This window comes from Pelodiscus sinensis, chromosome 1 (genome assembly GCF_052426305.1).
Source record: "Pelodiscus sinensis isolate ZL-2025 chromosome 1, ASM5242630v1, whole genome shotgun sequence".
In the NCBI taxonomy this organism is placed as follows: domain Eukaryota; kingdom Metazoa; phylum Chordata; order Testudines; family Trionychidae; genus Pelodiscus; species Pelodiscus sinensis.
The window spans coordinates 254,068,088-254,088,253 of NC_143052.1; the positions used below are offsets into that span (position 1 = coordinate 254,068,088).

Below are 20,166 nucleotides of genomic sequence, written 5' to 3' on the forward strand. Positions count from 1 at the left end.
TTTATCAAGTAAAAGACCTGTTACAAGTATCAAATTCATGGCCATGAAAAATGTCATTTGCTTGCTTTTACCCTATAGTGGGATGGGCAAAAGCCTCGCAGCAGGCTGGATCTGGCCTGCCTTGGGCTTTGATCTGGCCAGCAAGGGAATTACGGGCCCCGCTCCCTAATTACGGACCCCGCTGGGGGGGGAAGGATCTCAGCCCCGCCCCTCCACTTCCCACAATGCTGCCGAAGAGGAGGTAGTGCTGGGGCTGAGGCTCCTCAACAGGGCAGGCTCCCAAGGAGCTGCTTCCACTGGCCATGGCACCTCCAGGAACGGGCCTAGGCCCCAGTGGTTGCAGTAGCACTGCCTCTGGGCTGGCCTGGGCTGCCTGGCCACAGTAGCGGCACCTCCAGGGACGGCACTGGGCTGCCTTGGGAGCACCCTGGGGCTTTGTGGCTGCGGTGCCTCAGGGGCCAGTCCAAGCCATATGGCTGTGGCACCTTTGGGGGTGGTCCCGGATCATGTGGCCGTGGCAGTGGTGTCTTCGGCCTCCGGGACCTCATGGCTGTGGCAACAGGACTTCCCTCTGGGGCGGCCGGGATCTCATGACTGCAGCCATTGTTGCAAAGGAGCATGAAGCCAGGTAAAGTTTTCCCCTCATGTCCAGACCCCACCCCAATCCTGTCACTTCCCTCCCACTTAAAACCTATCATCCCCTTTTTGTACCTTCTTTCCTGGCCACATACTGCACCTTCCTTGTTCCTGCTCCATCCCTACGTCCTACATCCTACTCAGATCTTGCACACTCACCCCTTTTTGCACCCCGCCCCACCTCCCTCCTGGATCCTGTACCCTGTTGCTATCTCAATCACTAGCAACCCTGTCCAGCGCACTGAACCCCTCATTTTTGTCCCCACCCTAGAGCCTAAAGGGGCCATAAAATCCACTAATCAGTGTGACATCATGACATGACTCTGCATCCCACAGCTCCTCCCTCAGCTGCCCTGCCTCCTCTCTCCTTCCCCAGTGTTCTGGTGTGGTTGGAGCTCCATAGCCTCCCCCCTTGTGGGCAGGGGAGCAGGAGCTGTTCATCTTTCTCCTCCCTCCCCCTTGTGGGAGCAGTGTTTGGAGCAGCTGCCAACCTGGTTGGGGAGGGGGCACCTACCTTTTCATGATGGTGCCTAGAGACCCCCCCCTTCACTGTATGGGGCCCCCCCAGCCCTCTTTCCATCATTGATGTCCTCAAACTCTGTCCTGCCCCCTCACAGACTCCCGTCCCCCTTTTGAACCTGGCAAGCACAGGGTGAGGTGTTTGGAGCAGCTCCCCACCCACTGATGCTGTTTCCTTGCTGGTTAGGTTGCTTGTTCATAGGAGGGGCAGGGTGTGTGTAGGGAGGGACGAAGGAAAATAGGATGTATTTGGGTTGAGTGGTGCAGTAAAGAGGGATGGTGGGGGTCAGGAGGATCTAAGAATGGAGGCAGGGGGATGAGCAATGTGTGGGGGAAGAGGTTAGGTTATGATGGGGGTGTAGGAACGGAGGAAGGAGGTGGGGGTAGGAATAGTCAGTGTTGGGAAAGGGATGGGTGAGTGTAGGAATGGACGCAGGGGGATGGGGAATGTAGGAATGGAGGTTGGAAGTGGGGATAGGAATCAAAGGAGGTGGTGGGCTTTAAGCTATGGAGCTCTGGGCCCCAACTCTCCCCCTTTTTCTCCCCCTGAGTCTGGTGGGCTTGGGACCCAGAGTGAGTAAAGAGCTGGGGTTGGCTTGGGGGCTGGGATGGGGGCTGCGTGAAGAGCTGGGGATGGCACAAGCTGGGGCTGGCAAGTGTAGTGAGCAGGGGACACTTCCCCCTAGTGTCTTTTAATGTAACCCTTTTTAATTATATTGGTTTAGAAGACAACTGAATACTGCTTTTAGAAAACACTCATTTTTATATTTTCTATTTCACTGTGGAGGTAGACTATGTGAAGTGTGGACTTAAAAATTTGGTTTAAATAGCTATATTATCAGTGATAGTGTAGCTCAAGAAGGTGAAGTATGACCATTTCAACGATAAATCATGATTTGGTCACTTTCGAGTTTGACACATTTGTGTTAACTAACATTTTGTTATCTAATCTTGGTTTTTTTGGTGTAGTATTTTAAATCTTTAATTCTTTTGCAAAACACTTAAAAGACTTATGCTATGTCTATTTTTGGATGTGTGAGTGTGATTCTTGGCATGAGTAGGCATACCTGCGTTAGTTGCCATTGAGCTAGAATTCTAAAACAGTAGCATTGCCACATCAGCCATGTGCAAGCAAGAAGAATGTACTCCCAGGATCTAAGCAGGTATTTAGGGTGTCTAGTACAGTAATTTAGAGGCAGATAGATCTACGTGATCTGGGACTTGCATCCCCAGCTGTGAGTGTACTGTAAGGAAACATAAGAAAGGAATCTTGTAAGTTAGCATATATTGCCTTGATTGATTGGTCCATCAACCTTCATAGAGAGTGTGCTGATCACATTAGTTTAGATGAAAGAAGTTTTCTTTCCTTCCTTTAGAATCATAGAATCATAGAACTGGAAGAGACCTCAGAAGGTCATCAAGTCCAGCCCCCTGCTCTAGGCAGGACCAATTCTAACTAAATCAACTTGGCCAGGGCTTTGTCAAGCTGAGTCTTAAACACCTCTAGGGATGGAGACTCCACTACTTCCCTAGGTAACCCATTCCAGTGCTTCACCACCCTCCTAGTGAAATAGTTTTTCCTAATATCCAACCTGGACCTCTCCCACCACAACTTGAGACCATTGCTCCTTGTTCTGCCATCTGTCACTACTGAGAACAGCCTCTCTCCATCCTCTTTGGAACCTCCCTTCAGGAAGTTGAAGGCTGCTATCAAATCCCCCCTCACTCTTCACGTCTGCAGACTAAACAGACCCAAGTCCCTCAGCCTCTCCTCATAAGTCATATGCTCCAGCCCCCTAATCATTTTGGTTGCCCTCCGCTGGACCCTCTCCAATGCGTCCACATCCTTTTTGTAGTGGGGGGCCCAGAACTGGACACACTACTCCAGATGCGGCCTCACCAAAGCCGAATAAAGGGGAATGATGACATCTCTGGATCTGCTGGTAATGCTCCTCTTAATGCAACCTAATATGCCATTAGCCTTCTTGGCTACAAGGGCACACTGTTGACTCATATCTAGCTTCTCATCCACTGTAACCCCCAGGTCCTTTTCTGCAGAAGTACTACTTAACCAGTTGGTCCCCAGCTTGTAACTATGCTTGGGATTCTTCCGTCCCAAGTGCAGGACTCTACACTTGTCCTTGTTGAACCTCATCAGATTTCTTGTGGCCCAATCCTCTAATCTGTCCAGGTCACTCTGGGACCCTATCTCTGCCCTCCAGCGTGTCTACCTCTTCCTCTCGCTTAGTGTCATCCGCAAACTTGCTGAGGGTGCAATCCATCCCCTCATCCAGATCATTAAATATGTCAATATGTATTTGAAATATTCATATTCCAGGTAATGTTAAAAACTTAATATGCAGTACATGTATAACAAATGTTGCATGGTTTTCTTTCAAACTTGGTGCTCATTTTTTCTTAGATAAGGAAATGACTGATCCAATGCTGTTTTTACACACATGCGAATCACTGGGTCTCTTAGTCAATCACAAAAAAAAAAAAAAAAAAAAAATTAGTATCAGTTGAAAGTGTAGACTTCATTGGGGAAATACTTGACCTGCGCCTGGATGTTCCTTCCTCTAGACAGATTCCAGGTCCTGGTGGATGTATCCTCTGATGATGGCAAGGTTCTGCTTGCACGTCTTGTGACCTATGTCATCCGCCATGCCAGACTCCATGTGTGGCCACGCTAGCAGTGGCTGTCAAAAATCTAGGGTCCACTTGAAAAGGTGATCATGATTCCCTCACACGATCTTACCACTTGCAGCGGTGAACCATGCTGGAGAACATCATGGAGGGAGTCCCATTCTCTGCCTGAGCACCACTGTTGAGCTCTTCTATGAATCCTCAGACCTGGGCTGGGTCATGCGCCATCGCAACCTCCAAACCCAGGGTTTATGAACCCCGGAAGAAGCAAGATTGCAGATCAGCATCAAGGAGCTTAGAGTGGTGCATCTGCCTGACACATGAAGAAAGAAAACCTCACAAGCCAGAGTGGTGAGAGTCCTCATGGACAACATGACCTCAATGTTTTATATAAAACAGAAAAGGCAGAACACACTCGTCCTCTGGAATTTCTACATTTGCTACAATATCCACTTAGAGGTGACTTACTTTCTGAGAATCAGCAACACCTTTGCAGATCACCTCAGAAGGGATTTCCCTTCTAATCACAAGTGGTCATTGGATCAGACCTGGTGTTGCAGGACGAGGACCAGCTCCTCCATCCCTACCTTGCATCCCTCACCTCAGGACATGGATGTTTCAGTGCTAAGAGAAAGAGAGTGCACCTGGTCAAAGGAGGTCCAGCAGTTCTTGCTAGGTAGTAGAAAACCTTCCACGAGGCTGACATACCAAACAAATGAGCAAGATCTCCCAGTGGGCAGTCTCTTCATAACATACTCCAGTATAGTCAGTTCATGATTACTTGCAATAACTCTGTTGCCAAAGCCTGGCATACTCTTTCATTAAGGTGCATTTTGCAGCCATCTTTTCATGGACCGACCCACAGGCAGACAATATTTTATCATGACATCATGGTGTGGTTTCTGCAGAGTCTTGAATACCTCTGTCTGTAGATGTGGGTACCCTATTCGTCAGTGGGATCTCAACTTTAATCTTCTTTCGGCTCATGGGGCTTCCATTTGAGCTACTAGATAGATTCTCTCTCATATTTGTCCTGGTGATGTTTCTAGTCACCGTGATGTTCATGAGATTGGGTTTTGGAAATCTGAGCTTTAACTTCGGAACCCCTGTACACTGCTTTCTTCGTCAAGGTTCATCAACAGTACTACTTTGGCCTTCCACCTGATGATGATGATGATGATCTCATTTCACTTGAACTAGGACCAAACTGCACAAGATGGAGGAACAGAGGAGGCTGCATGCCTGGACATTAGGCAGACTTTGGCCTTTTACCTGGAATGGGGAGGAGGGATAGCTCAGTGCTTTGAGCATTGGCCTGCTAAACCCAGGGTTGTGAGCTCAATCCTTGAGGGGGCCATTTAGGGATCAGGGGCAAATCTGTCAGGGATGGTACATGGTTCTCTTGTGAAGGCAGGGATCTGGATTCAATGACCGTTCACAGTCCCTTCCAGTTCTAGGAGATAGGAATATCTCCTTTATTTATTTATTTTTAATGCACTAAGCCAGGGGTAGCCAACCAGTTAGAGACGAAGCGCCAAAATAGCGGTGGTTAGTTTGTGAAGAGCCACGTATTATATTTATTTTATTTATATATATATATATATCAATAGATAGACATAATTTGAAAAGAACGCCGCGGAGCATGCAGGCAGGGCCTGGCTTTCACCTTTGGGTTGAGAAGATCCGTGCATCAGGGTACTGATATGGGTCGACATGATGCCAAGGGGTTTCCAACCTAACCCATGGCTTTCAGCAAGTGCTGCGTTTGAAGCACATGTTTATGTGATCTTAGCCAAATAGTACACAAAATGTAGTGATAAAAATAACATTACAGGACATTTTGGACAAAAACCAATTAAAAAAAAGTCTCTAGTCACTTAAAAAATTCACAGCCAGTCCATAGATCTTCAGAGAACTTGACATGGCACACATCAAATTAAAAAAAAAAACCTTTAAAATACAGTAAAATACAGTAATATTCTTATACTTTTTAGAAAAAGCACCCCCACCATGTATTTTAAATGTAACAGTACTGCCCTATTACGTCGTGTGAGTTTTTTAAAATTAAACTAAGCTGAGAAGTAAATTTAGCACAATTTGAAGTGCCTGTTTCACTCCAGCTTGTTGATCTCTGATATGGTTCCCACATTTTTAAAAATTTTTTTTTTACTTATGACGATTATGGCTTTTTTATAGTTCTAAAATTTAATCATGCTAAATTTTTAGATTAAATAAAGATACCGGATGGTTGGGACATTATCAACCTACCAAACAATGAAGGTGCCGTGATTCTTTGTCTGTATAGTATCTGGTGTTAGTAATCTTCCTCTCTAATTGCCTACCATGGTTCTTATCTGCCTCTTTTGACTATCCAGTCTTCAGGTGCTTATAGCCTATTTGTTTTTCCTGTTACGTTCCAGCTTGGCTTTCCCTTTGATATTTTTATACCCACTGCCACCTCTTATTTCCCCCATCCCATTTTTTCCTCCGCCCTCCTTTATTCCTTATTTATTTTAGTTCTGGACATCCAACACTCTAGTCATCTGAATAAGTGGGCTGTGCCCACAAAAGCTCATGATACCATCTACATGTTTTGTTAGTCTTTAAAGTGCTATCAGATTATTAGTTGTTTTTTAAGTTTAAAAATTCAGGTCTGTTCCAGACTGCAAATATGAGAGGTTCAAAAACAAGAAGGGAGAGACTCATATCTCAGAATAATTGCTTCAGGCTGGCAAACAATAGCCTTTAAATTTTCTTTAAAGAAACACAGTATAAACCAGGTTCATGTTGATTCTTTTTTTGCCCTGGAATTTAAATATATCTGTGTTGTCTGCCTTATTCTACATCCATAAAGACTTTGAGTTTAAGGTGCTTCAGCCCCCTCAACCCTATTCCCTTCCTCTCCCCCCAGAGCCAGGCACCTTCAGCTCCCCGCTCTAACCCAATGCCCCTGCTCTCCCCCAAGAGCCAGGCATCCCCAGCCATTCACCTCTGTAACCCAATCGGGCACCTCCCTCCTCCCCCCGTTCTAACCCAATGCCTGGGTCCCGGAGATGCCGCCTCAATATGCTTCTCCCTCTAGGCACAGGGGTGCGTGCGCAGAGCAGCTGGCTATGAGCAGTCCAGGCACACAGCTCAGAACTACCAAGAGCAGCATTTCTTTAAGCAAAGACCCGCATGTGGCTCGAGAGCCACAGATTGGCCATCCCTGCACTAAGCTGTTGCACAAGTCATCTCAGCTTTTCATTGCTACAGCTGACAGGATGAAGGGCAGATCATGTGGGCCCATTCAACCAGAGCACAGATGTCAGTGACCTTCCTGGTATATGTACCGATCCAGAACATCTGTGGAATTGTGATGTGGTCTTTGATCCACACATTCATGGCCCATTATCCCGTCATGCAGCAGGGTAGTGATAATGTGCTGTTCAGCAGGGCTGTGCTGCAGTCTGAGACAAACTCTTATCCACCTCTGTGGGTACTGCTTGGAGTCACCCATAGTAGAATGAAAATGAGCAATCATTCCGAGAAGAAAGACAGATCTTCAAGGTGTGTGGCTCTTGTCCATTCCACAATCCATCCTCCTTCACTACTGTTGGAGTTCCTGGCAAGAAGGAACTGAGGGTGGGAGGAGCATGCAACACCCCTTATTCCGAGCCATGGCAATGCAATTCCAGGGGTTGCCAGAGCTGCTCACCTATGGATGCTGCTAGGGGAAAGACTTGTGACACTGGTGCATGTGGCAAGCATGCACCTCAAATACTAAATGGGCATAGGCAACAGATCTCAAAGAAGGTATGAAGAACTGTCTTTTCAGCTGCTTCAGGTGACTGTACACGTAAGGTAAATGTTTGCTTTTTTTATCCAAGTGGACTGCTTTTTACTTCTTTGAGTTTCCTGATGAGAGAATTCCTTTTGTGAGACAGATTGGAAGATTTAAAGTTAACACAAATGTCATCTCATATCAGTAATCTTCTAGTTAAGAAATCTCTCCCCTGTATGCAGCTTTTTAAAGTTGAAGCTCTGAGATATAGCTCCCAGGTGCTAAGTATGGGAGCAGTTTGAGCATCAAAATTCTGAGCTTCAGCTTCTTCTGTGGCCTTTGTGGGCATTTTTAACCCACCAGTCATGCTCTAGAACAGGGGTGGGGAACTTTTTTTGGGTCGGGGGGCTGCTGACCCACAGAAAAATCAGTCGGGGGCTGCACACAGGTGAGATTCAAAAACCAAAACAAACAACAAATCCTCACTGATGTAGCCCCCCACCGAGAAGGAGAAAGACACTCCCCACGTTCCCCTTGCACACGCGAGCCTAGGTGGGCCCAGGCTAGTAGATTGTGTGCTCCAGCCCCACAAAGAAACAGCGGAGGGGTGGGCCTGGAGTGCCAGTGCGGGCTCCCCAATTCTGAGGGGGAGTCCTTAACCATGGGGACCGGATCCAGAAAAGGCGAGGACTGCACCCGGCTCCTGGGCCTTGGGTTCCCCACCCTTGCTCTAGAATATAGGATTCCTCTCTTATGAGAAGACATTTATAATACTTTCTAATGTCTGTTCCATCAATGTACTTAGAACCAAAAAACTAGCAAATAATTGTTTTTATCTAAACTTTTTTTGTATAGAAGTATTAATGAAATAATTGGAACATGAAGGGAAATGCTGACTAATGTAACTCACCCATTTACTTATGAGGATTTGTTTTATTATTTCTAAGAAATCTGTAATAGATGGGTGTATAATCCTTTCTTGAAATTTCTTTAGATGTATAGTCCATTCTTGAATATTTCTATTGGAAGTAATTGTACTCTGTTCTCTTCTCCCATTGTTGAATTGTTCTTATTATAGGGGCCCTGGTTTTGTATGTAGTTTCCCCCAACACTTCACATTGTAAAACTAGTTTTGTTCTTTTCTCTGGGATATTCTCACATGTCTGCTATTTTTCAGCAAGTTTTGATATCAGCAAGGGAAATTCCTTAGCTAGAGAAGTGATTTGTTTTTCTTCATACCTTGAGATTTCATTCAGTTTTTGCTGAGAAAGAAATTGTTATAAAATGGTGCATTCCCTTCTCTTGATTCCCTTGTCTTGCTTGTATAAGAAAGAAGCACTTATTCCCACCCCCTAGAAGCATGATGCAGGGCAGGAAAGCTCCCCCTCCCCCCAGTTCTGTATAGGAAGTAGGAATGTTGCCATTAATATAAGAATGTAATAGCCATTTTGGGTCTGACTAGGGTTGCCAGGTGTCTGGTATTCAACCGGACAGTCCATTTTTTCCACCCTCTGTCCAATAAAAAAAATGCAGAAAATACCGGATATGTGAAGTGTCCAGTATTTTCTGCTTTTCTGGCTGGGTGCCCTATTTAGCCTGGCAGGAGTGGGGGAGAATGTCTATGGAAGTGGGGCCGCAATCTGTGCTGGGAGCCCTCAGCTTAGCTGGTTGAGTGTGGAAGCTTGGCGGGGGAGGTGGAAGTGGCTGGGGAGGCGTGTCTGTAATCAGCGCTGGGAGGCGCTCACTGGTAGCCCTCAGCTGGCTGCTTGCAGAAGCTGGGCGGGGGGAGTGGCTGGGGAGGCAGGGGCGCAGTTGGTGCTGCAAGCTCTCAGTTGGTTGCATGTGGAAGCCTGTCGGAGGCGGGGGAGGAGTGGCTGGGGAGATGGGGAGAGGTTCATGTAGTCAAAATATATGATATAGACCATTGATTGTTTATAATAAAGTTCCCATTCAGTGTTAAGCATAGTGTGGTATTTTTGGGGAAACCATCTGGCAACCCTAGGTCTGACCAGTGGTGCACCTTGCATTGGCCACAGTCAGAAGATAGTCTACCTGGGCTAGGTGCACCACTCAACAGACCTAGGGAATGAACAGAACAGGTAATCGGCAATTAATCCACCCCAGCATCAGTTTCCCTCTTTTGGCAAATAGAAGCTGGAAACACTGAAGAATTTAGTTTTGCATTCTGTTGCTGCTAACTAGCATAGCTCAGTGGTAGCAATCAAGTGTGCTGTGGTTATGAAAGTTCATGTTTCAAATCTGTCTGATCATATATATTGGTGAGTGTATGCTTGTTTTAAGAGAAAATAAGTTTAAAACACACCTAGGAAATTTCATTACATTAAAAGAACACTATTTAAGTTGCAAAGTCAAAGACTGAAAATTTGGAAATGCCAAACTTAAGGTTAGTTATTGTCATGGGACAAGTGCACCCCGTCCTCTCTTTGGGTAGGATGGGGTAATGACTTTCCACAGTTGCCAGCATTGGCTCCCCAATGATGAGGGTGCCCTGAGCTTTGGAGGCCGGATCCAGGCAAACTGAGGGCTACCCACCCCTACTTTATAACCTAAGTTATCATATGTAATAGTTAAAATGTTTTCCTAATTTTTAATGAACACATCCCTTTGCATGTGCATTCCTTTACTATTCTGGTCTTGTTGAACTAGAGCATGCTGTGCTATACAAATAACAAATGATAATTATCTTTTTCTTTCTGTATCATCCTTCCAATGTGTTTTAAATAGTTTTTTTTTCTTTTTCTGTTGACTAAGCATACCCAATTCATGTAATCTCTCTTGAGGAGTCTTATTTTCCAAATTTATCATTTTGCTGTCCTTTTGAACTCCCTCCAATATTCACTTACAAGAAATGTTACCATGTGATATATATTAGACTATCTGGAGTAACTTCTAAGTAATTTATAATCTAAGTATGTGAATGTTGGTAACCTTTCCTGATTAAAGCCCTCCAGGGATCTATTGTCAAAATTTGACTAAACTGCTTAATTTTTGAAAGAAAAAATAAACATAAACTTATTACCTTTAAGATAACTATTGCTATGATTGATGAACAGATTAGCTACCTTCATGTTCAGCGATAATCATTTGACTACATTTGGAAATTGATTGGAATAGCTATAGTTATCTATATGGGCATAAAACTCTTGCATGAATGCTCTATTCTGGAGTAAAAGTTAGTTTATTCTAGTGTAGTGTCCACATGGGCTGAGGATATGTGTCTTGTGAGTATATTTATAGCAGAATGGGTATTTTGCTATAAGTGTACTAGTCAGTTTCTCCATATGGGCAAGCCTGCAATTATAAACACTTAATGGTCATGTTTAATACTAACTTTCTTTCTAAAACAAAACTCTCATGGTAGATTCTCTATAATAGATATATTGTAATATTACTATGCAGAGTGGCTTTAGCTGTAATCAAACCTGTGAAATTGGCAAAAACTGCATGTGTCTCCCTAAAGTTACAGGTGATTCTAATCTAAAGGGATGTCTTCACTGCAACATTAATCTGGGTGATTGATGCCGGGATATCACATCCCTACTGCAAACTCCTACTTGTGCCATATCTGTCTTTCTGTGACCATACTGATGCTTTACTTATCCATGCAAAATTTTAGGACTTCTGATGGGATATCCCCGGTCTCTTTACAGAGTTCTGAACTGGGTTGCTCTATGAATTTTTATGAGTGTATGTAGGAGAACATTGTTGCTGTTTATGGGAAGTGTGGAAGTGTTCCTAGGTAGCAAATTCATTACATAATCCATCCAAGGATTCGCTGATGGTTTGATTTCAGGTAAATATGTTCAGCTTTTGAGCTGTAGCTTACCTTATTCAGAGGCCCATCAAAACCTTGGAGGAGTCGTCATCTGGTCATCTAACCTTGCACTGGGAGGATGAATTCTCAGATTGCATTACTGATCAAGTACTGTTAAAGTTCAGTAGCAGGTCTCATGTAATGTAGGGTTTAAATGCTGAACTGCTGCATGTAAACCAGAAAGAGTCTTCTAGTGCAGAAGAGAGACATCGGTGTATGTGGGATTACATTGAAGGAACCTTGCCATCCAGGCTGATTAGACTGTGTCTACATTACAAAGCAGATAGGTTAAAGCACAATCCACGCTCAGTCCTATACCAACCAGAGGTGCCATCTAGATCAGGTTTAAAGCACAACCAAATCCAGGTATGAAGTTTTTGTATGTGATGGGAAGATAGGTTAGGGGCAACATCTGGGTAAAAGCCCAGGTGATCTCTTCAATGAAAACTTATCTTAAATGAGTTTTGCCACAATGTGTATTTCCTTAATCTCCAGTTTGTCCTCCCTTACTTTTCTTTTGTGTCTTATTTCTTACACAAATCAGCATGTTTATGTATGGCTGTAAGTCATTACAGTTGAACTGTATTGTGTAAGGTGAATTTTAAAATAAATTTCTATTTTTGAATGCTGCAAATGTGTATAATAATAGCTGAAATCAGCTGTGTGTGAAGTAGCTTTTTATAAAGCAATTTTAGACTGATCAATGAGTACATGATTGTAGTTTTTTTGCAATGTACTTAAAAATGTCTTTTCTATTCATTTTTCTAGGCAAAACCAAAACTAATTGAGCCAATAGACTATGAAAATGTCATTGTTCAAAAGAAAACACAAATTTTAAATGATGCGTTACGTGAGATGCTACTTTTCCCTTATGATGACTTCCAGGTAATTATTTAACTTCAGTTTCACTAAATTTTATTAGTAATGTTATAGAGATAATGGTTTTGCATTTATCTACTACAGTAAATATGGTAATGAACTTAAAGAACTAAGGATCTTTCTGTTATCTGAGTTTTTGCATATTAATGCAATATGTTTGGATATTTTTTTAGTGCAGACTTAAGAAATATTGACAACTCCACTATTCTTTCAGGGTATAAGAGGTTCCTCAACACAGCCAACTTGCTTCCCATTTGCAGTGCAACTGGTCAGAAAGTGGCACCCCTTATATTTTCTAAAACTTTTTTTACATACCTTCAGGTTTTTTTCATGCACTTGCTGGATTAGGTGCTATCCATTGGACCCAAAAAAAATTCAGGGGGTGACGTGGGGTGGCATGCCCCCATATACCGTGCGCAGGAGGGGATGGTCAACAGCTGGCAAGGGAATTAGTGCTGGGAGGGAAGGGGGGTCTGACTCCCACAGGTGGGGTCATGCTCCCCCCCCCACTCCCACCACATTTACTGGCAGCCCCCGGAGGAAGTGGAGCAAGATAGCCCCAGCTACTTTGCTCTCCTGACCACGCCGCTGCAAGGGAGGGGGCATGAGGAAACAAAACAGCTGTGACCATGTTGCTCAGCTTCCCTCTGCTGCTGCTGGCACTTGTCCTAGTGGTTCTCTGGGCCACCTTGATTAGGGGCAGAACAGGGGTGGGGAGAGACAGGACCTGGAGATGGAAGGGGGTTGTCTAGGCCTTCTCCTAGGCTGGGGGAGTGGGTCACGTAATGAACGGATGGCTCTCCGGGTCACCCCAGCCAGTCACCTCTGACATCTATCTATCAATCGATCGGATCGCTCTTGCAAAAAGAGTAAGTTGAGCACTGAACAGAGAAAAGCACTACAGAGATCTATGTATAAATAATGCTTTACCGCTAATTTTTTTTCCTTTAGATACACACAGATATATATATAGGGTTGCCAGATGGCTTCAACAAAAGTACTGGACACACTTGACATGACATCACAATCTACATTACATCTTATTTAGAAAATACCAGACATTTATATTTGCTCAATTTGTTTCCTGAACAGAAAGCTCAAATACTGGACTGTCCTGTTCAAAACTGGACACCTGGCAATCCTACATATATAACTACAGCAGTGTTTCTCATAGTGGTCTGCGAACCTACTCTGAGAAAGTTGTTACTGGGCTGCTCCGGTGTGTGTGTGTGTGTGTGTGTGTGTGTGTGTGTGTGTTTACCGTCTCTGCAGGCACGGAACCTCGCAGCCATTTGCAGCCAAGGGGAGCTGCGAGAAGCAGCAACCTGGGTCTCACTGCTTCTCATGACTCCACTTTGGTTGCAAACGGCAAACCACAGCCAGTGCAAGCCACGAGGATCTGTGGCTGTGAAGCTGGTAAGTAAACACACCCGAGCGGCTCCGTGTTAGCTTTCTCAGAGAGGGCTCACGGACCACTTTGAGAAATACTGAACTAGAGGAGAAAAATGAAATCATAGAATTGTAGGACTGGAAGAGCTCTTGAGAGGTCATAAAGCCCAGTCCTCTGCACTTATTTCAGGTCCACTGTCTGTGGTTCAGCACTAATAGTCAAAGCTTTCTGATTGTTGATCTCCAAGTAAAATTGGAGTTGAAAATGGAGTAATTTTTGAAATTAGAATTTTCATGAAAAATTGCAGCCATATTGCTCAGGGCAACAGTCTGAAAGTTGGTCATAAAATAAGCATTATTCTACACCATAAATTGATTTTAATTGTGTATTTATGCCATCTGCTGAAGTAGCTCCATGCTGGTTGGATTTTTAAGTGTTGGCTCTCAGGCTACAAAAATACTTCACTTAATCCCTTACAGGATAGTTGCTGAGTTCACCTTCCATTTACTTTTTGTAATATGATTGTATACTTTTAATTTCCTTGATAATATTTACTGCTTGAAGATAGTGAATGAATTCTCTGCATCGGTCTTCACTGCAGAATGATGCAAGAGAGATTCCCATACCTGACCCATTCTTTTTCTGTAATATATCTGAAGAATAACCCAGATCGATGTGTCAGTAGGGAAAAGTTGGGATAAATTGAACAGTAAGAAGTCACTATACCAGTTATGGAGAATATTCTGAAAACTCAAATATAATTAACAGTGGTATGTAAACTACTGCTTAAATCAACCTCTGTACCAAATGGCTGGAGGATAGCTAATGTAGCACTAATTTTTAAGAGCTTCCAGAGGCAATCTCTGGCTATTATAGGCTGGTTAACAGAACTTCAGTAGCAGGCAAATTGGTTGAAACTATAGTAAAGAACAGAATGATCAGATGTGGATGAATTGGATATGTTGGGGAAGAGTCAGCATGGATTTTTGAATGGAAATCATGCCTCATCTATCTATCAGACTTCCTTCGGTGAGTCAGGAAATATGTGCAAGGGTACATATAGTACCCTGCATATAGTATTCCTGGACTTCTCAAAAGCCTTGGACAAGGTCCCTCACTAAAAACCCTAATGCAAAGAGATTGAAAGGCCTCTCATGGATCAGTAGCTGGTTAAAAAATGGGAAACAAAGGGTAGGAATAAATTGTCTGTTTTTACATTGGGGAGAGATGGATAGTGGAGTTCCCTGAGGACTGGTAATGAGACTAGTGTTTAACATATTTATAAATATGGCTAACAGCAAGGTGGCAAGGTTTGCAGACAGTACAACATAATTTGGGATAATTAAGTCTAAAACTGACTGCAAAGAATTACAAAGGATCTTCCAAAATCAGGTAACTGAGCAAGAAAATAGCAGATGAAGTTCAATGTTGATCAGTACCAAATAAAGCACTTTGAGGAACATAATCACAACTATAATAACAAAATGAGCGAGTCTAAATTTGCTGTTGCTACTCAAGAAAGATCTTGGAGGCAATATGGATAGTTCTCTGAAAAATCTCAGTGCAGTGATAGTTAAACTATCAATATTAGGAACCATTAGGAAAAGGATAGATAAGACAGAAAATATAATGGCACTATATAAATCCATGATATTCTCTCAGCTTAAATACTACGTGCAGTTCTGGTCACCTGTTGATGTGATGCGTTGTGTCTGAGTCCAGTGTCGCCACCCAGCGGTGAAAGTCTGTAGGGCTGGCAGTAGGGGAACCCAGACCCACTTGCTTTACTGGTTTCTGATCCAGGGCCCTGTTACTGGCAGTCATATATGTGTCCTGGGGTGGACACCTGCCAAGCCTGTTCCCTGAGTTGCTTCTTACCACAGTCTCTGCCCCTCTGGTGTCACAGCAGAGGTTGTTTAAGGACCCATCAAAGTGTAGGGCACCCCCCTGGCAGATATCTGGAGGCTCTTTCCAGTAGTTACAGCCTGCTGTTTCCAGTCCCCATGGGGCCCCTTGGTGTCTGTCTGCCAAAGTGGGGTCTGGTTGAGACGAGTAGGGCGCCTGCAGCCTATCTGTAAAAGCAAACCGTATAGGACTGGTCCCTTGCTCTGTCTGCAATGACTGGCTTGGGCCGCTCTCTTTTGAGCTTTGTGAACATGCCCAACAGGTATAATTTCAGGGTCTTTTGGGGCCAGAGTTCCCTTTAACCCTTGGTTCCCCATTGTGAAGCTTATACATCATATCACATCACTTGATATCTAAAACAATACATTAGAATTGGAAAAAGTACATAGACAACAAAAATTAAGGGTATGTTACAGCTTCCATGAGAGGTAGGGATGTCAACATGTAGTCGACTACGTGAGTAACCGATTAGCCTGGGCTTACAGTTAATCCTATCGACTACATGAATTTCTGATGCAGAGGCAGCAGAGGGGAGAGGCAGGAGCTGGTGCCCGGGGGGGGGGGGGGGGGGGGAAACCAGGCTTTTAAGTCAGTTCCCCATAAGCACTGGATCTGGTGGAGCTACCTGCCCCCCTTTTTCTCTCCAACAGAGACAGGGAGGGAGGTAGGCAGGAGCTGGTACTTGAGGGTGGGGGGGGGGGGCAGGGCAGGGCGGAGGGAGCTGTTTTAAAAGCTGGCTCCCTATGAGCACTGGCCCACTGCTGCCTCTGTCAGGGGTAGGGGGGAGGAGGGCAGGGGAGGGTGTGAGATGCTGGTGTAGCCTCTGTCCATGGAGAGCTCGGGCCACATAGGTGCTAATGGTTTTAAGGTCAGAATGAAAAAGATGAACAGAATTTTTTTGGAGTGTTGCAGATACCTAAAACTTTGATCTTAATGATTTTTTTTAAATCCTGTGTTACTAATTAATACATAGTATATTGTGGTGTTACATTAAGGGCAGATCTTTGCTGTGTAGTAGAGTTCTGTCTCTTATGAGTCAGAAGTAGAGAATACTAGGTGTGATGCTAGTGTTTTTGTAGAATGAAACCTTAATTTGCAAGCTCTTTGAAACATGCATTTGTCTACAAATCCTGAAACCATGTGTTAATTTGTTCTGGGGCGTCTGCAGTTTGAGTTGGGGGGACACACAAGGTGAAAGTTTCTAACTAGGAGAATTTTTATCTAGTTTTACAGGCCTCTGTTTCACTTGTTCTTGTATAGCATGGATCCTAAACATTTCCCAGAGAAACTGTATAAGCCTTAGTGAATGCCTTTTACTCTCCTTTCCAGTGTCAGTAAATATTGTATTGGTATTTGCAAGGAGAGCATGACTATTTCTAGTTGACTCATATATTTGTTTTCCATCTTAAAGCTGAGTTGTGTGTGGGTAACATGCATTTTGGTGTGTTTACTAGCATGAGTTTAGGAAGGATGATGATGATAAATGTACTCCAATGGGGTTGTTAATGTTCTTTATTTGGTTTCATATCAAATATCATAAGCATTGCTGCTTATTAATTATCCCTTGTTTTAATATATTTTCTTCCACACCCATGAACTGTTTAAAATATATTTTTTATTTGTACTAGTGGTGCACCTTCTTACACTACTCAAGATTGGTGGTTTACATAAGAAAATTCAACCCGTCCAAGGATAGAAAATGTTAGAGGGAAAACAGTTGGGGACTATCGAATAATCATGTAACCAATAATATTTGGTGCAGTTACATGATTATTCAGTTACACAATATTTAACATCCCTCATGTGAGGAGAAATTAAAAGACTCGGACTGTTCATCTTAGAAACAGAATGACTTAAGAGGGATATAATGGTGGTCTATAAAATCATAAATGGTCTGGAGGTAGAAACGGAAGTGTTATTTGTCCTTTTGCATAACAATGGAATTAATAGGAAGGAGGTTTAAAACCAGCTTGAGGAAGTACTTTGTCATACAACGCACAGTCAACCTGGAGAAATGGTTGCCAATGGATAATGCCAAAAGCATAATTGGGGTCCAAAAAAGAATTAGATAAATATATGGAGGATACATCCATCAGTGGCTGTTGTCCAAGATGTGCAGTGACACAACTTCGTGCTCTGAGTGACTCTAAACCTCTGACTATCAGAAGCTGTGACTGGGGGTCATTTGATAATGACTATGTTCTGTTCATTCCCTCTGAAGCATCTGACATCTGCCTTGTCTTCTGGCAGTAGTTGTGGGCTAGGTAGACTACTGGTCTGATCTGATATGGCTATTGTATAAGCCTAGTAGTGCCACGTGAGTATAAAATACACATTCTTTCCTCTTCGCCCACAAATTAGAAGGTATTTTGAGTTGTTTGGAAACTTTTTTTTTTTAAGGACAGACTTTGTAATAGTCGTATCAGTCCATCTGTACCATCTACACAGTATATTTATTCTCCTTTAAACTACTGAAAATCTGATAATCTGTTATACGTGAGAAACTATTGGACTGATCAAAAACTAACAGAGGCAAATGGGACAGTTTCAGTGGATTTTCTTTGCATTAGGCTGCTTAATTTCTTTTAAAATCAAAACATAAACCAATCCAGTAAAACCACAAACAAAAAAAGAAACGCACTTCATGTTCAGACTGCAGATTGCTATTGTAACTGAATAATGTACGTTATAATCATTTCCTATCCACACTTAGCCATTAACATTAAGTAGCTAAATAAAAAACAAAAAATTGCTCTTCATTAAAGGGATCCTCAAAAAAGTCATGTGTAAACATGTTTGTGCATTTGCACAACCCTCACCCCCCCAAAAAGATTGAGGCATTAAGTGCCCCATTTGTCTTAATGGGTACTAAGTCAGATTCCCAAAGACAGTACTTGAAATATCAATATTATCATCAATTTCAGTACTTGAGCACATTTGGTATAAAGGAGCACATATTGTTCAGGGAATCTTATCCCTGTGCTTCAACTCATTTTATCAGTACTATTCACAGTAACTGGCACTGGATTTCACTACATTTTACTTGCTATTTATTTGACTGAAATTCTCAAACGATTTTTTGTCATTAACAGACAGCATTATTGAAACGTCAGGGTCGATATATATGTTCTACTGTTCCTGAAAATGCAGAAAAGGAAGCTCAAAGCTTGTTTGTGACTGAGGTAATGTTTATTTGTGTGCAAATGTGTATAACTAAAGTTCACAGATTGCCTACTTGCTTTTGTACATTAAATTAATCAGTGCTAAAAAAAAATTACTGGATGCTTATTGGCATCTAATTAATAAAAGAAGGCAGAAGTCCCCAGGTGGGATTGAAGGTAGAAACCTAGTGATTCCTCTCTTAGCTGGTGGAAATGAACGGTGATGTCCTAGCTACATGGTAGCAATTGTCTGGATATCCGGAAAGGACAGGAAGCACTTGATAACCAATTTTAATCCGGTTGAAACTTTATATAATGTCTGGGACTATCCAGCAAATAAAATGTACAGTGCAGGCAAATCCATGTTTATTGAAATAGTTAGTCAGTGCTTCCATCAGCCCCTCTTCATTTCCATCCAGATTCTCCAGTCAAACTATGGCTTGTACGTTAACATCCACCCGGTCATAGGAGGGCTGAGGTAGGCTATGAGAACAGGAGAGGATGGTTTGGCTCTCTGCTGTACCAATCATAGGAATCTCCAAGCCCCTCCCCTGTTCTATTCCTTTACAGAGTTGTCCTCCTTCAGCAAGCCCACATAACCCCAGCCCCACTTACATTGTGATGTGTTCATTTTTCGTATCAGCTGTGGCTAGTAGAAATCGGAAACTTCTTACCCTATCTCTCTCTTGGATTTTTGGGATTGTTGGGGGGCATTTCCCTTCTTCCCTTCTATCTCACTCCTGTATAGCTTCTTATAGTTATCCTGGCCTGGGTAAAGTGAAATGCTTAGGGTTCTGGTTAGTGTCACTGCTTCAGAATAATATTGGGAACTAACTGTGGAGTTGACTAGAGTCTGGTTAATTTCACTTTGTTGCTGATGTTGACTAGAAGAAACTTTATTTACCACTGGCAAGACTAGTTTTCAAGTAATCATGGCATAGTAAAATTGTCATTGATTATACTGTTTCAGGAACAAGTTCAGGGCACAGACAAGCCTTATGAAAACTTTTTGTTCTCTCTCTCCGCCCCCTTCCCCTCCCCCCCCCCGGGTCTGAGTATTTTGGATGTCTTAATATCTTTTATGCTTTGCAAATGAGACTTGGGTATGGAGTGTCACTGTATATTTGGCAGTGGCGGGGGAGGGGGTTGTGCATGAGTTAAATCAAGAGGTTTAATGAAACATCGAATTTATGCACACTGAAATAATTATTGCCTAGTAAATATTGTCTTGGTACTTTACAAAGTATGTTTACAAATGCATTGGAAATATGATGGAGTACATTTATGCATGTATTCATATGATGTTTAAATTTCAGGTGTTGTATGATATTGTCTTGCAACATACTTGGAAGTTTTTTATACTACTTCTGCTAAAGCCAGAATAAATTAGTCTGTAGTTAAAGCAACATGGGTGGAGTAAAATGATACTTCC

General features: G+C 43.0%; 1 protein-coding gene across 10 annotated transcripts in view; it reads left to right on the plus strand.

The window, feature by feature from the left end:
* The window catches only part of DOCK9 (dedicator of cytokinesis 9), a 307,165-nt gene that overhangs the window by 96,601 nt on the left and 190,398 nt on the right, over positions 1–20,166 (plus strand). For all 10 annotated transcript variants that reach the window (XM_075918762.2, XM_075918765.2, XM_075918764.2 and 7 more), the window contains exons 2-3: positions 12,168–12,284; positions 18,666–18,755. In XM_075918762.2, the coding sequence (XP_075774877.2) occupies positions 12,168–12,284; positions 18,666–18,755 (207 nt within the window). The remainder of the gene's footprint in view (positions 1–12,167; positions 12,285–18,665; positions 18,756–20,166) is intronic.